The sequence below is a fragment of the Tupaia chinensis genome, unplaced genomic scaffold, assembly GCF_000334495.1.
Source record: "Tupaia chinensis unplaced genomic scaffold, TupChi_1.0 Scaffold000208_1, whole genome shotgun sequence".
Lineage (NCBI taxonomy): Eukaryota > Metazoa > Chordata > Mammalia > Scandentia > Tupaiidae > Tupaia > Tupaia belangeri.
Window position 1 is genome coordinate 1262441 of NW_006159683.1, and position 15707 is coordinate 1278147.

Sequence of the window (15707 nt, forward strand, 5' to 3'; positions counted from 1 at the left end):
TTTTTTTTTTTTTTTTTTTTAGATTTTTGCTATAGGATGTGTGAGCTCGCTGGAGAGACAGAAAGACAAAAAGTTAGAAATCACCCTCCATGCCGCAATCTCTTTTCCTCCATTCTCGCAGATTTGGGGCATATGGCACATGCAACTAGCATGAATTTCAAGCTGCCGGGTCTGGGACTCAAACCTCAGTTGACCACATAGGAGTCCAGTATTTTGAACTAGTACACCACCTGCTGGCCTAGATAAACAATCTTAACAAATACAGGGGAGAGCAATAGTTTCTGTAACAGCCACAATGTCAATAGAAGGGGTAGTCTCAAATGGAAAAAAAAGAAAAAGATCATGGGTTGTAGATAAAGACAGTTTGCCATGGCCACAATGTTGTGTTCATTGCTTTGTTCTTCAGTGGAATTGACTATGTACCTTCTGTGCTTAGGTACAAGGTGAACTCCAAAGGTACCCAGAGCTCAAATGACCTCATCAATCTAGAGGGTGAGACAAGCCAGTGAAAAGGCACTCACAATACAGTTATACGCTAAGAGAAGACACATTGAGAGCAACTAAATCAGACTTCGCAAGGAAAAGGAAGATGTTGAAAAAGTGACATCTAAGTTAAGGCCATAAAAAAAGAGTTTATCATGTAAAAGGAAGAGGAAAAGGAGGGAACTCCAGTTAGAGGGAACAGCATGTGAAAAGCAGAGAGGCACCAGGTACATGGAGCATTCCATGGGCTAGAGGCCGTTCAGGACAGTTGGAACAAACAGTGGTGTGGGACAGGCAAGGACATAAGTGTGTGTGTGTGTGTGTGTGTGTGTGTGTGTGTGTTAGCAACAGGGATGAGTAATTGGGTCCAGTTATGGTGACACAGGTTGTAGGGTACTGCCATGTGATACAGAGCCACACGGAACCCAAATATGGATCCCAGGTTAGCCTGAACATGCTGGGTACAACCACATACTTGTGATGCTGCTGGCTGGGAGGCTGGGGGCAGGACTGCAATGTGGGTAGATCCTACTAGGGTTACCTGCCTCTCTTCTTGCTGTCGCTCACACATTAAACTAATCAATCAATCATCAACACTTTAACAAGAGACAGCGAGACAAGAACTTGAAACTTAGATTGTTAAGTAGGAACTGAATCATCAATGAACTTGAGACTATGGAATAATGATGAACCATGACAGCACCTTCAGCACTCAAAAGACAGACACAGATTCACGCTTTAGGAAGATGGAGGGTAGAGAATGGGTTGGTGGGAAACAGAGCCCAGGAGAGTAGGAGAACCATTTATGATCTAATCTAAGTAATCCAAAAATTAGCACTAGAAATTGTGAAGAAGAATCTAAAGTCTATAAGGGAATGAGAAAAGACACGACTCCTTCCAAATCCACTACCTTCCAAATCCACTACCCCCTGTCCAAACCAAGATTTTACATTAATTTTAAAACAATTGATACTATAATTAAATACAGTGGTGAAAGCACAGAAATGAAATAGATGGATCAATGGAATAAAAGAAGAAAGAAAGAAAACTAAAGATATACGAGAGTGTAAATTATGAGAAAGAAAACTGGAATTGTTTAAAGTAATAACCAGGTGGGCCGGCTATGTGGTGACTGGTTAAGGCAGCCTGATCCTACATGGCCAACTCTGCAGTTCAAGTCCCAGACTCGGCATCCTGAGAAACATGCCAAGTGTATGTGCACGTGCCCCAAATTTTGGCAGTATGGAAAAGTGGAAGAGAAAGCATTCCCCATGGGAATTCCCCCCCCCCTTCTATCTTGCTGTGTACTCTTGTAAAATGTTTTCAAAATAAAGAAAAGGAAAGAACTAGGCTTTGGCCATACTTAATAACAAACTAAATTTGAGATGAAGTAAACATACAAAATAGTAACGAATAGATGATTACTAGTCAACTCACAAAAGAAGAAAAACAAATATAGAACAATAACCAAAATATCAAATGCTAAAAAAAATAATTTTTACACAGCAGACTGGTGAGAATTAAAGAGGTTCATAGTATTCATGGACAATGAGATTATAGGAGAATAAGGACCCTTCTGTTCTACTGGTGGAAGATTATGAAATAGGTATATTTTTGCTGGAAGACCGTTTATCCATCTGAACCAAAACATTAAAAATGTTCATTCCATTTGATCCAGAAACTTCATTCTTAGGAATTTATTCTAGAGAAATAACTGGACAGCTACCTAATTGTGCATGTACAATGGAGTAAACAGCAAAAATTTGAATACTAAAGAGATTAGTGACAACCAAGATTTCCTGACAAAGTTAATAAATTAATGTAGAACCATTTAATGTAAAGATATAAAAATACTTTAAGGACATTAAATGCTATTCATAGAATCATGTGAATATGTGAGTAAGCAAGTTTATGGAACAGTGGGCTTGTTTAGTGCTATTATATATATTGCATAGAAAACAAGGGCAGTTTCCATACAGCTACTAGTGGGTTTCTCTGGTGCTGGGATTATGACTCATTTCTGTTTTCCTTTTATGTTTCCTGAAATTTTCTTGCCATGAGTACATATTACTTTTATAATCAGAAAAAAAAAAACCCAGAAACACTATTTTCTCTTAAAATGAGGCACCAAGAGTAACACCAAGGTTGAGTGAATCACTCAAGAAACGTGAGGAAAGAGCAACTGCCTCTATGGCATTCCAAGTCATTAACAAATGCCAGCTACACAAACTCAAAGAGGAAAACTTGACACAGAGAAATCCTTTCTACCGCCAAATCTTCAAAAAAGAATGGAAATCACTGTTGGACTGTAGGTACTAGAGACAGTATGGGAGGAAAGTGGGCAAGGGGAGTAGGACGGAGGGAATCAAAGGAGGAAAAAAAAAGCAAAACATGTAACAGCCACAAAAATGGAAAATTATCTGTTGATGATAATGTGTATGGTAATATCCCTAATACGCAGTGTATTCATGCTGGGAAAATTCATTTTGTATGTTGTAAAGATGTATAGTGGTTAAATGTAAAAAAAAAAAAAAAAAAAAAGAAAATTGCTGTCTGAAAACCCAGCAGTATTACTGAATAAATTACAATATAGTTTGCACTTACATTGCATAGATAATATAGAGCCTAAACCACACTTTCACACTCCGCTCCCTGACTATGCCTCCCCATTTATTGGATCACATCAAATATGACAACCAGACAACTTCGTATGAAGCACTCGGTTTTCTCTTGTGTGGCACTGCATCACCTGTATGAAGCCTCATTTAGCCCTACATATTTTCATTTATGAAACAATAAGAAGCTTTTCATCAATTTTAACTTTGCATATCAAGTATGGCATATAATAACGTAATAAATGGTTTCACACTAGTCTAAAATCAATAATAATAAATTTCATCTTTTGTAATATATAGTTTTCTTTGTTTATTATTATTTTGTAATGCATAGTTTTCTAATAGAGTTTTGTGTACACTAACATTAGGCCTTAAAAAGGCCATGTTTAGTTGAAGAGCAGGCATTTTTATTATCAACACTATTATTATTTCTACCGACAAAGATAGAAGTTACTGTCGGAGGATTTTCCCACTGGTTTTACAGTCAATCCACCACAAATTCTGATTCACATCTTTGTATTCTTTTTTTGGGGGGGGAGGGGGGAAGAGGTTTTTGCTATAGGGCATGTGCGCTCGCCAGACAGACAGAGAGAAACAGAGAGGCAGAAAGTGAGAAATCACCCCCCCAGGGGGGATGGCCACGCTGCAATCCCTTTTCCTCCATTCTCCTCTCGGGATCTTGGGTATGCACGCACATGCGCCCGGCGTGAGTTTTAAGCCACCAGGTCCGGGACACGTACCGCGGTCGACTACGTGAGTCCAGCGACATAGCCATTACGCTAACTGCTGGTCCCACATCTTTGTATTCTTAATGGTACTTTTCCAGCATTTATAAGTGACACTCTTTAGGTGAGGAATACTGAAATGGACCAGTTTTTGTTGCTATCTTTGTAATATAGAATTTTTAAATTACAGGGCTCACACAGTTCAATCTTATTATCAAGGACACTGAAGTCCAGGGAAAAGCAAGTCTGCTCATATCTGTCATTGGCAGCCTGAGAACTGGACCGTCAGTCACCTGATCCCCATTATAATGGTCACTGTGCCACAGAGAACCTGAGAACAAGCTATGACAATTTACAGAGGGTATTTGTATTCATTTAGTTCCCATAACAGCCCTATGAAGCAAGTATTATTATTATTCTCATGTTATAGAGGGGTAACTTCGGCTTAGAGAATTCGAGTGACTTTGTAACAATTTCAGTTGCAAAGCCCAAGGCTATAGACTCCAAATCCAGAGTTAGACACTCAGCCGTCAATGCCAGGGTATGTTTTCTGTAATTAACTCTCAATTCAAAGGAATTCATTGCTGAAAAAGTTTTGAAACTGTAAAATTATGTAACAAACTTATAAAAAGATCTACACATTGCAAGACAATTATTTTCCAAAAAGAACATCTTTCAGACCATTTATTTTCTCAAAGCAACAGCTTTCTACAGATAATTAAAAATTGAACTCAGAGAATAATGAAAGCTTACCACTGTTTGGTTTAGTAAAAAATTCAAGAGGACTCTGATCCAGGTTTGCATCATTAGTATCAGGAGGCTCACAGCTTAAATAAAAATCATCAATGTAAGCGTTTAGGGCTTCGGAGGCAGAGAAATATGGTCTTTCTTTATACTGGATAGAACCATCAGTATTAAAGGAGATGCTGTTCAGGATTAAAGTTGCTGGAAGATAAGGTTCAGAAGAGCTAAACTGATGTTTCTTAACTGTCTTTGCCATGACTTTTTCGAAATGAGCTGGAATGTCCATTGATCTTTTAAAAACCTCTAAACACAACAAAAGGAGGTAAGCAAGATTTCATTTAAATTGAAATGGTTAATACCCATGCAAATTCTGCCAATCTTTTTAAATGTGTACTCTATTTTCCTTGATGCTTTACACATACTGGGCTCCTGGGCAATGTTTGTTGATTGACAGTGTTATTGGCATGACTACAAATGTGCACCATACTTCATGTGTATATATTAGGGAATTCAGAATATAAGCTTTGCTATTTTAATAGTAAAATCCAAGTGCTGCTTTCCTTTGTTCTGTTTTACTCAATTGAATGAGTAGTTATGGGATCTTGAGACATTTCCACGTGCTACATTAAAACCAGGCGGGCCAGCAGAATCATGTCTTAGTTTTCATTTTCTACACGTTTCCATCCCACTGATGGGACAGGGACAGCCATATATGAAGACAAGGAAGGAGCGACAGGGAACGCTGGCACAATAGTGATGGCAAATACAGACCATGGAGCAAGAGGATGTGAATGCTGAAAGGAGTAGTGTTTAGAGGATGACAATGAGCCCTCCAGTCTCCTACCCCTCTGGCCTTGGTGCGAGAGGTCAGCAGCTGTAGATCTCATCACTCCCACTGCACATCACTCAGTTACTCCTCACAGTGGCTATCAGAGATTGCTACTATCAGTAACGTTTGCTCCAGCTAACATGCTAGCAGTGTCAAAGCTTGGTGCCTTAGTTCTGCTGTCTCTAATTGCTCTAAAATCCTTAGAATATATATATTCCCCTCCCTTTCAATGCCTTCTTGCAACCCAGGCCCTGGCCCACTTCACCCAGAATCCTTAAGACCTGCTCCCGATCCAGCGGCTTCAGTGGCACTGTGTGGCACTGTCTGGCTCTGCAGGATCCTGCCCCAGGCTGTGGTTGCTGTACATTCTGGTTGGCTGGTGCCTGGCCATTCAGATGGATATATATATATATATATATATATATATATATATATATACATACACATATATAAGCACCCAGGAGTAAGTACTCACTTTTTCAGCCCTTTGAAGTTCAAGTGGATGTGCTGTATTTTCAGAATGTTACCTTATGTGACATCATAATACCTACATTTTGCATCTTTACAATATATATATATTTTTTTTTTCTTTCCTCTAATGTATTGGCATTTGAGAGGCCTTTTAGAATCAGAAGAAAACTCTGAAACATCTTCTGCCCAAAACTACCTTGGCAGATACAGACACAATGGGTTCTAAGATTCCTGAAGTTCATCCATGGTCTCCCCGCATCTGAACCCTGAGTTAAGAACTTTGACCTAACAATACTGATAGATGTGGAAAGAAAGAAAAGGAAGCGTGATAAGGAGATCCTTATAAGGAATGAAACAAATGAACACAATGTTATTCTTGGACATGTAATGATAAAATATCTTTTGACTTTATTATTTTTTCGATTGCAAGAGGGTGCATGAACTGCCAGTAAGAGAGACAGAGAAACAGAAAGAGGGGAAAAGCACCCCTCAGTGGAGCATGGTTACATCACGATTTTTTTCCCTCCATTTATCCATCCTGTCAGAATTTGGTGTATGCCTATGCACATGTCTTGCATGTTTTTATGCTCCCAGGGCCAGGATTTGAACAGTTGGTCATGTGGAATCCAGCTCCCTTAACAACTAAACTTTTGACTTGAAAGACCGAATTCGAAAGGTACGTTTCTTGTAAATCATGATCATGACCATCTTCTTCTTCCCCCACTCCCCGTCAGTCTGAATTAGTTATTAAGGCAGATGAAAAACGGTGGGCTTTGGAACTAGGGAGACCTGGTTAAACTCAGTTGTATCTTTTACTAGCTGTATGCATCAGTCCACTCCCTAATATATGATTTCTTCATTTTTATTTCTGCTTAATAATGTAATGAAAAATGAAGAATTAGGGCCCATAGGGTGGCTGTGTTTGAAGTCCTGCAATTTTGTACCAGAATGGACACATCAAGTATAAGATACTGAAATGCTTTCAAAATAACTGGTAAAAGCTGTTGCCCCTAATCCATTCTCCTCCCTTTCAATGCCTTCTTGCAACCCAGGCCCTGGACCCTTCATCTAGAATCCTTAAGACCTGCTCCTGATCCAGCAGCTTCAGTGGCACTGTCTGGCTCTGCAGGATCCTGCCCCAGGCTGTGGTTGCTGTCCATTCTGGTTGGCTGATGCCTGGCCATTCAGATGGCTAAATGTTTGGAACATCACTCCTGGCAGGACAAGGCAGGCAGTAAGTCTTCGTGTTTTTCCTTGCCTGGGACTTTGGTGCTGTGCCTCTCTGTATAACTGAGTATCATGGTCTAACGTATATGATAGCTGAGTGCATGTCTTCTTCCTTCCTAAGCTCAAACAAAACAAGGAAGTGGGTGGGGAGGGGGGAGGAATCCTCAGTTTCTGGCCTATGCCAGTTGCTCAGTAAATGTTTGTTGAATTGAATCTCAGTCAAAATGTTGCTATTACTGAAGCATTCCAGTATGGTGACTTCAGTCATGAAAACATTCTGAACCATCAAGTCCTTTAAGTTTATTAACTGTCGAGAAGCAACGAAACAGGTGAATAGTGTAAGGTATTAAAAGTCAAGGATTTAATTGGCGACAGACTGAAGGCACAGAGAACAATGTCTGTAATGGGTAATATTATTGAACTTCACTTACGAGAAATCTTTAACACCAGAATGTTCAAGATGTATCCATAGCTCAAACTACAGTTTTAACTAGAGACTTAAAGACATTTTCTGTAACCACCTACTTGCATAAATAATACCATAAAGGAAACTTGAGGATTAAATTTTTCTAAAATAATCTGGAAAAAATCAATGTGTAAGAAATGTCTGTGATCCTGCTAATTGAACACTATTTATAAACTTCAGTTTATTCTGTGGCTTTCATTTTATCACCTATGTGGCAATGTGCAAATTCATTCTCTTGATTTTTCACTTTAGACTCGCAGGGGGCTAAGCAAAGAAGGAACTGAATATCCTTGTTTGAAAAGTAAAAAGACCATACACAATAGTTTAGAAAAGGAAAAGCAACCAATAAGTTTCCTAACTGTAAATCAAATAAAATACAGGTTCACTTGTATATTTCCCCCAGCACTCTTATGTTTGAAGTTGGTCCAGCTAGATTCTCTTTGATGTTTTTTGTTTGTTTGTTTGTTTTTAAATATATTCAATCTATAAAATCCTCGGGGTGCATCCATTTACCAAAAGGCAACCTGAGTCCTGAAGATTACACACTATTACAAACAGGAGGTCGGTCTAGAGAAAGCCATCAGTTCTGTATCCCTTATCACTGTAGACTAAACTCAGACTTAGTCAAGTAAGCCAAGTTGCTCAAACCTGGGCAGACAGAAGGTCCACAGACATGCACAAAGCTCAGTTTCTGTTTCTCATTTGAACAAAGCACACAATTATTGACTGTCAATGTGCAAGGAACACGCTAAGTACCGTATGGGGCTATGAGGACGGACTAAACATTATTTCCCTCATAAGGAGCTTCGAGCCCAAGAGGAAAGATAAAAGCAGCATATAAATGCATGTAACCCAAGGCAGGGCATGCTGAATGCCACTGAAAACCCCATGAGTGACTGGAACACAGAGAAGAGAGAAATTACTCTTTGGTGGAATCTATGTTTCATTTTAGAGAGAGGATTTCAACTAGGCCTTGAAGAAGAGGTATGTTTCAGATACATGGAAATAAGGAAAATGGACATACCAGGAAGAAGGAACAACATAATAAAAACTATTAAATAGAGTCATACATATGGTATGTATGTATATATACGTATGTATGTGTGTGTGTGTTTGTGTGTGTATATATATATATATATATATGTTTGTGTGTGTGTATATACATATATGTGTGTGTGTGTTAGTATGAATACAGTGAATTTCCTTGGGTGGCCAGGTAGTAAGGGAAGAGGCTGGAAATGCCATGTTATGAACCAAAGCAGTGAATTTTAGGGCTAGGTATTATACCTACTTTTCAGAAAATGAAAACTAAGACTCAGAAAGCTTCCCTAGTACTCTAAGAGAATATAACTAGGGAGTGCTAGATCTGAGACTTAAAATTTCAAAGCTCAAATTCTATGCATCATACCACAGCATCCGGTCCCTTCTCATCTTCCCCAACAGCAGCTGAATGAAGCAGGTGCAGCCTGTGTGTGCCACCCCATCCCTGTACACTATAGAGGGTGACTCCAAATCCAAGTGAGGGCATTCTACTCAACCCGTGCAGGTCTCAGAAATCTGAACCTTGGTTCAAGCCATTGATAGAATGATTCTTTGAAAAGTGTACTTGGGTCATCTGGCCAATTGGATAGCATTGAAAAAAGGCCATCTAGGACAACTGTATCGCAGGCTGCTTGAGGGAGATAAGAAGCACCGAGACAGATTTCTTAATTAATCCACTGGGTTTTGTCCAAGGAACTTAGCAAGAAAATAAAGCATATTTTATTAGAGCGATTCTATCATAATTGTTCTCAGCCTAACTCTGAAGAAATTATAAGTCCTTGGAGCCAACAGATGGCATAGCAGTTAAATTGCTGGACTCCCACATGGCAGACTGTAGTCAAGTCCCAGACCTTGTGTCTTGAAAATCATGCCAGATACATGTACATATGTGCCCAAGATCCTGGGAGGAAAATGGAAGGTAAAGGTTTATGGCATGGCCATCTCCCCCAGAGGCTGATTTTTCACTTCCCCTTTCGTTCTCTCTCTCTCTCTCTCTCTCTAGCAAGCACACATGCCCTAATGCAAAAATCTCTTTAAAAAATTATGAACTCTCAAAGTTCAAGTTATGAATATACTATGTAAAGGAACTTGAATTCTAATAGAATACAGTGAGTAAACAACTTTTCCAGTAAAGCGAATGTAACAAAAATATTTCTCACTTTATCTCAATTACCAGACACTGTGCCAAGTGATATCATCTTTGAAAGAAGTTTTCATGCACTGGTCACTATTTTAACTATCAGAATTTAGGCCACAGGCTGATTTTAATGAATAAAAACGGAAAATAGAAGGAACCAATGTTTTAAACACACTGGACATTACAGATCAAAGATACTCTGAAGCTTTTTCGGTGGGTAATTTGGTACATGGTATTCAATAAGCATAGATTTATACTGGTACTGCCTCTGTGTTACAGTTTGGGGTATGGAATATTCTAGATTCACAGATTTTTGTACTCTTACATAATGTTCTACTATGAATTCCATGGCAAAACCCTATACAATTGAGGGTTAAACTCTTTCCTTAAACTACTACCCCTCATTTATCCAACGAATCTTTATTATTGTGAATTTAGAAAGGTAATACAAAGCAGAGGTTAGGGATCTGGCTCTGGCACCAACCACACTGACCAGATTTAAAGAGAGCAGCTTGACCCTTAGCTAACTTCTTAACTACTCTGCTCCTGAATTTTCTCAGTTTAAAATGGGTATACGAATAATACCTCACTCATAACACTGGCCTAGGAATAAAGGGTCAATATGGGTAAAATCATTCTTAGTACACACAAAAAGTGTTAGTAAACATAACTAGTCTTTATTATTACTTCCTTCTTTGTTCTAGAGATGTGTTAGGGCTTCTTGCCATTTCCCATCAGCAAGATGCATACACTTTTTGGTTTGGGGGGATTCTGCTCTGTCTAGTCCACATGTGGTGTAACAACTCTGGAATATTAAGCGCCAATAAAAGAAACCTAGAATTTAATTCATTGTATCCATTAATCTCTTTAAATTCACATTCCATAGATGGAAGGATTAGCCTAAAGAAGGATCGATACTTTATTTATTTCACATCTTAGAATCTTCTGTAGAGTCCTGGAAAGCCTGAGGCTGGAAGGGATGCATCAACGAAATTTAAATTATTTCCTAAATCCCAAGTTTTAAGAGCTATTGTGTTCTGCTCTAGGGACGGCTCTTCTCCCTATGTCATTGAGCTCTTTTTCCAACATTCTCAATTCCTCTTTATTTCCAAATCAGAACACTCACAATGATTGTTCTTTTAACATGGATATGGGTGCTTCAGCAAAAAATAGCTGCTGAAAGACTTTAAAAAGATTTTATTCACTTTAATACACCATGACTAATTGGGGAAAACAGCAAACAAGCACATTAGGATTATGTCTGTAGGCCTAAAACCACTCACCGGCACACTAAAAACTTGTTAAGCAGAATTTTGCAGTACCGGTTAATGGAGAAAAAGAATTTCTTTGCTTAGTGGAAATATCTATAGACATAATTTTAAAAAGAAGGGAGGGGAGATTTTATTGATTCTTTTTAAACTAAATAATGTAATTCATCATTCCCAAATATATTTTTTTAAATTGAGGACAGTATTAGAATCCAGAAGGGAGACATGGGCTGTTGAGAGGTACTTGTTACTGCAATGCACACCACATTTTAAGAGTTTTGCCTGCAAAGGTTGTGATGTAATTGGAAATAATTGTAAGGGAGACTGAAATACTAGGAAGCAAAGGTGGTTCTAGGTAGTCTATTGAAATTTCATGAGAGAATATTCTACTTTTTGGAAATGGGAGAATTTCATTCTACCTTTTGGGAAAGGTAAATCAATTGATGAGCAATTTGTGGTTCATTGTCAGAAGAGACTGAGCCCAAGAAATTGCTGCTGTACACTAGACGAGGAAGGAAGCATGTGCTATAAGAACTTGGCAGTCCATTGTACGCCTCACCCAAGAGAATCACCTACCTGAAATATCACAGTTTGTGGTGTGACTACACATGGGACTCTCATGGCTCATGCTAAGCAAGTAGCAATGACAATTCTAAAAGGGGGGAACATTAACACTTAAACCCAAGAAAAAACATTTCTGTGAACCAGCTACCAACTGAGATGTATGTCACTCGATTTGGAGAATAGAACAGCAAACTTTGTAGGCTCAGGACTGCACAGAGGCTGCAGAAACCTGGTAATCACAGCCTCAGAGAGCAGAGGGATGGAACATCAACAGGCACAGACACTGCATGAGACAGTGGGCTGGGTGGGACATCTATGCCACTGAGCTGAGGTCGAAAGTGCTGGGTTCACTGCCCAGTGTCGTGATCACTGATTGGCTGGGGTGGAGGGAATGAGCAGAGCTACCAGGCACCAAACCTAGGTACTGGATTTAAACTCTCTTAGACACAAGGAGAGAATCCCTATCAGTCATAAGACCTGTTTTTCTTTTTTTTATATAGAAAGATTTTTTGCTATGGGGCACATGCACTCACCAGAGAGACAGAAATCAGAAATCACTCCTGGGGGGGATGGCCACACCACAATCCCTTCTCCTCCATTCTCCTCTCAGGGCTTTGGGCATGCATGCACATGTGCCCAGCCAGAGTTTTAAGCTGTAGGGTCTGAAACTAGAACTGTGGTTGACTAAACGGGAGTCCAGACACGTAACCATTATGCCATCTGCTGGTCCCAAGACCTGTTTCTCAATTGGCCTCAGAAAGCCAGAAGGGGTGACTACAAAAAGTATGGGCAGGACCAGCAGTTAGCATAATGGTTATGTCGCTGGACTCCCATGTAGTTGACCGTGGTTCGAGTTCTGGATCTGGTGGCTTAAACTCACGCCGGGCGCGTGTGCGTGCATGCCCAAGATCCCGAAAAGAGAATGGAGGAGAAGGGATTGTGGCGTGGCCATCCCCCCTGAGGGGTGATTTCTTGCTTTCTGTCTCTCTGTCTCTCTCTGTCTGGCGAGTGCACGCACCCTATAGCAAACACCTCTTTAAAAAAAAAGTATGGGCAAGGATAGATATTGTTTCTTTTTTTTTTTAGAGAGAGAGTTTTTTGTTTGTTTGTTTTTGTTGTTGTTGTTTTGTTGTTTGTTTGTGTGTGTGTGTGTGTGTGTGTGTGTTTGCCATGGGGTGAGTGTGCTCGCCAGAAAGAGAGAGTCAGAAAACGAGAAACCACTCCCCGAGCGGATGGCCATGTTGCAATCCTTTCTCCTCCATTCTCCTTCAGGATCCTGGGCACGCACGCACACATGCCTGGTGTGAGTTTGAAACTGCAAAGTACTGTGGTCACCTACATGGGAGTCCAGTGACTTAACCATTATGCCATCTGCTCGTCCCGAAAATAGGTATCTTAAAAAAAGGAAAAAATAAAAATGAAAACAACCAAAACAACACTTCAACTCAGGAGAAATGTGCAAACAAAAGGTATAATAAAGTGCTAAAGTGAGTACAATCAGTGCCAAGAACATGATGAGGAAAACAAATACAGGTCACCTCCAGAGGCAGAACTTGAACTGGGCTTGCAGAAAAGATTCGGGAAAGATTAAAAAGGAGCAGGGCCAGATGGTAATTCAGTGGTGAAACGCAGTCTCCGCAAGGCTGACCCACATGGGAAGGGCAAGGGTTACATGTGCAGACCTCCCTGAGCACACTGGGCATGTGCATGCCATGACTCAAGGCTGGCTAAAGCTCTGTGTGTGGGGGGGTTGGTCCTGTCTCCCTCTCTGTCTCTCACTCTTTGGCTCAAGAAAAAGTAATTCAGCTTTTTAAAAAATGAAAAATAAGGGACATTGGGAACCAGCAGTTAGCGTAATGGCTATGTCGCTGGACTCCCACGTAGTCGACTGCGATTCGCGTCTCGGACCCGGTGGCTTAAATCTCACGCCGGGCGCGTGTGCGTGCGGGCCCAAGATCCCAAGAGGAGAATGGAAGAGAAGGGATGGCGGCGTGACCATCCCCCCTGGGGGGTGATTTCTCGCTTTCTGTCTCTATGTCTCTGTCTGTCTGGCCAGCGCACGTGCCCTATTGCGAAAACCTCTCCAAAAAAAAAAAAAAAATAAGAGACATTTTGTGACAGAGAAAAACACATGCAAAACCATAGACATTTAAAGCGAAATGGTACTTGATTTCTGGGAGAGATTGAAGGATGAAGGAGAGAAGAGGGGTTAGGAATAATGGGCCAAAGAAATCTATTTCATAAATGGAGATGAGTCAAACTATAGTGATACTTAAATGCCAGGAACAGAAGTTGAATTTGATTTGTGAACAACAGCAGGGCAAAGACGTGATAGTGAAGAAGGTGGCAGCACTGCATCAGTTGGAAAGGAGGAAGACGGAGGTCCTTGGACATTTGGGGAGGTGGTGAGAGTGGTTGAGATGCTAAGCGACGGCGTCTGCACCAATGTGGGACAGTAAGGATGAAAACAGATCTTTTGAAGGTAGAACTCATGAGTAACAGATGTGTTAGCCACTGGGGATAAACAAGAAAGAGAATTTAAATATTTTAAGTTTGGGAGGCAAGTGCCACCAAAGCAATGATGAAAATTAGAAAAAGGCTTTTCCTTAGGAATTAAAAAGAAAAAAAAAAAAAAACCCTCATTTTGTCATGCTGTATTGTTACTTTTTTACTTTACTTTTTATTATCTGTTTTAAATATGCAGAAACATGGAGAAAATATGTGACGCCGAAGTACCCATCATTGAGATTTCATAAATGTTTGCATTTTGTCAAAATTACATCAGAAATTGTAAAGAAATAAAATGGTGCAGTACCACTCTAGACTAAATTCTCCATCTCATATGTTTCTCTCTTCTTCCCAAAGGCAACCAACTCTTCTCAACTGGGTATTATCATTCAGCTATGCCGGGTTTTATGCTTCTTTCATATTTGGATGTTCCTATAATATATAGTATTATTTTGTGTGCTTAAAAAAAAAAAGTTCACGTAAAATCATTGTGCCTATCTTTTTGTTCTGAAGACTTTTTTTAAAAGGCAGTTTTATGTTTATAACAAAGTTGAGAGGAAGGAATAGAAAGTTCCCAAATATTTCCTGCCCCAATGTATGCATAGCCTCCTCTCACTGTCAACACCCTTGGCAAAGTAGTGCATTTGTTACAACCGATGAACTGATACTAAGACATCCTATCACTCAAGGTCATAGTTATGTTACAGTTCTCTCTTGGTATTGTATGTTCTATGGGTTTGGACAAATGTATGTCATATAGTTATCAAGCCTATCTACATATTTTGTAACTGATTTTTTTCCATAGTGTGCTTTGAACAGTATCCACGCTCATGGTTTACAATACAAGGAGAGCCGATTTATTGATGTCATATTTGTAGGAAATTAGCTGCGCTGAAGGTCAGGTCAGAGACTGGAACGCTAAGTCCTAATTCGAAGCCTATCAACATCCAGAGAATAACCTAACTATGAGTATGGATTTGTTTTCTAGGCTAGACCGAGGCACCTACTAGTCTTCTGAAATCTTTTAAAAATGTTGTAATTTTCTTTATTTTGTTTATGAAAGCACATGCACACGTGCATGTGAGACAGAATAGGACTGACTTTCAACAAGGTCTTATCACACTGCAATCCCCTTCCCAGCCTCCAGTTCCTCGAGCTCTTTGGCAAGCTGTCAGGTCAACAGGAATTGGAATCAGCTTATAGTCAGCCATGTGGCTTCAGGACTGCAACTCAATACACGACTGACTGTGCCACCAGGATGGGCTGACTCAGTTCTTTGAAAGCAATGACCTGGTATTACTTATCTTTGAGAGCCCCATAGCACTAATCCCGGTCTGATAGTCAATATGTTTATTGTTAATAAATAAAAACAATGTTTCTGTCTTCTGTATAATTTGCAACAATGCTTGGAAACTGGCAGCCACTGGTGACATTTGGACTCTGAGTGAATTTTGTTAACCAACCATTTTTTTAAATAGAACTAATGTTCTCTCTCTCCCTCTCTCTCTCTTTTTTTTAAGAGGATTTTTTCTATAGGGAGCATGTGCTTGCCAGAAAGAGAGAGACAGAGAGACAGAAAGTGAGAAATCATCCCCCGGGGGATAGCCACGCCACAATCCCTTCTCCTC

The 15707-nt window shown here is 39.8% G+C and overlaps 1 protein-coding gene across 1 annotated transcript in view; it reads right to left on the bottom strand.

Moving 5' to 3' along the window:
• GRIP1 (glutamate receptor interacting protein 1) overlaps positions 1 to 5923 on the bottom strand; it is a 236442-nt gene extending 230519 nt beyond the window's left edge. The window contains exons 1-2 of the mRNA XM_027771356.1: positions 5872 to 5923; positions 4577 to 4870 (exon numbers count right to left, since the gene is read on the bottom strand). Coding sequence (XP_027627157.1) covers positions 4577 to 4853 — 277 coding nt within the window. The 5' untranslated portion in view covers positions 4854 to 4870; positions 5872 to 5923. The remainder of the gene's footprint in view (positions 1 to 4576; positions 4871 to 5871) is intronic.
• Positions 5924 to 15707: the final 9784 nt, after the last annotated feature.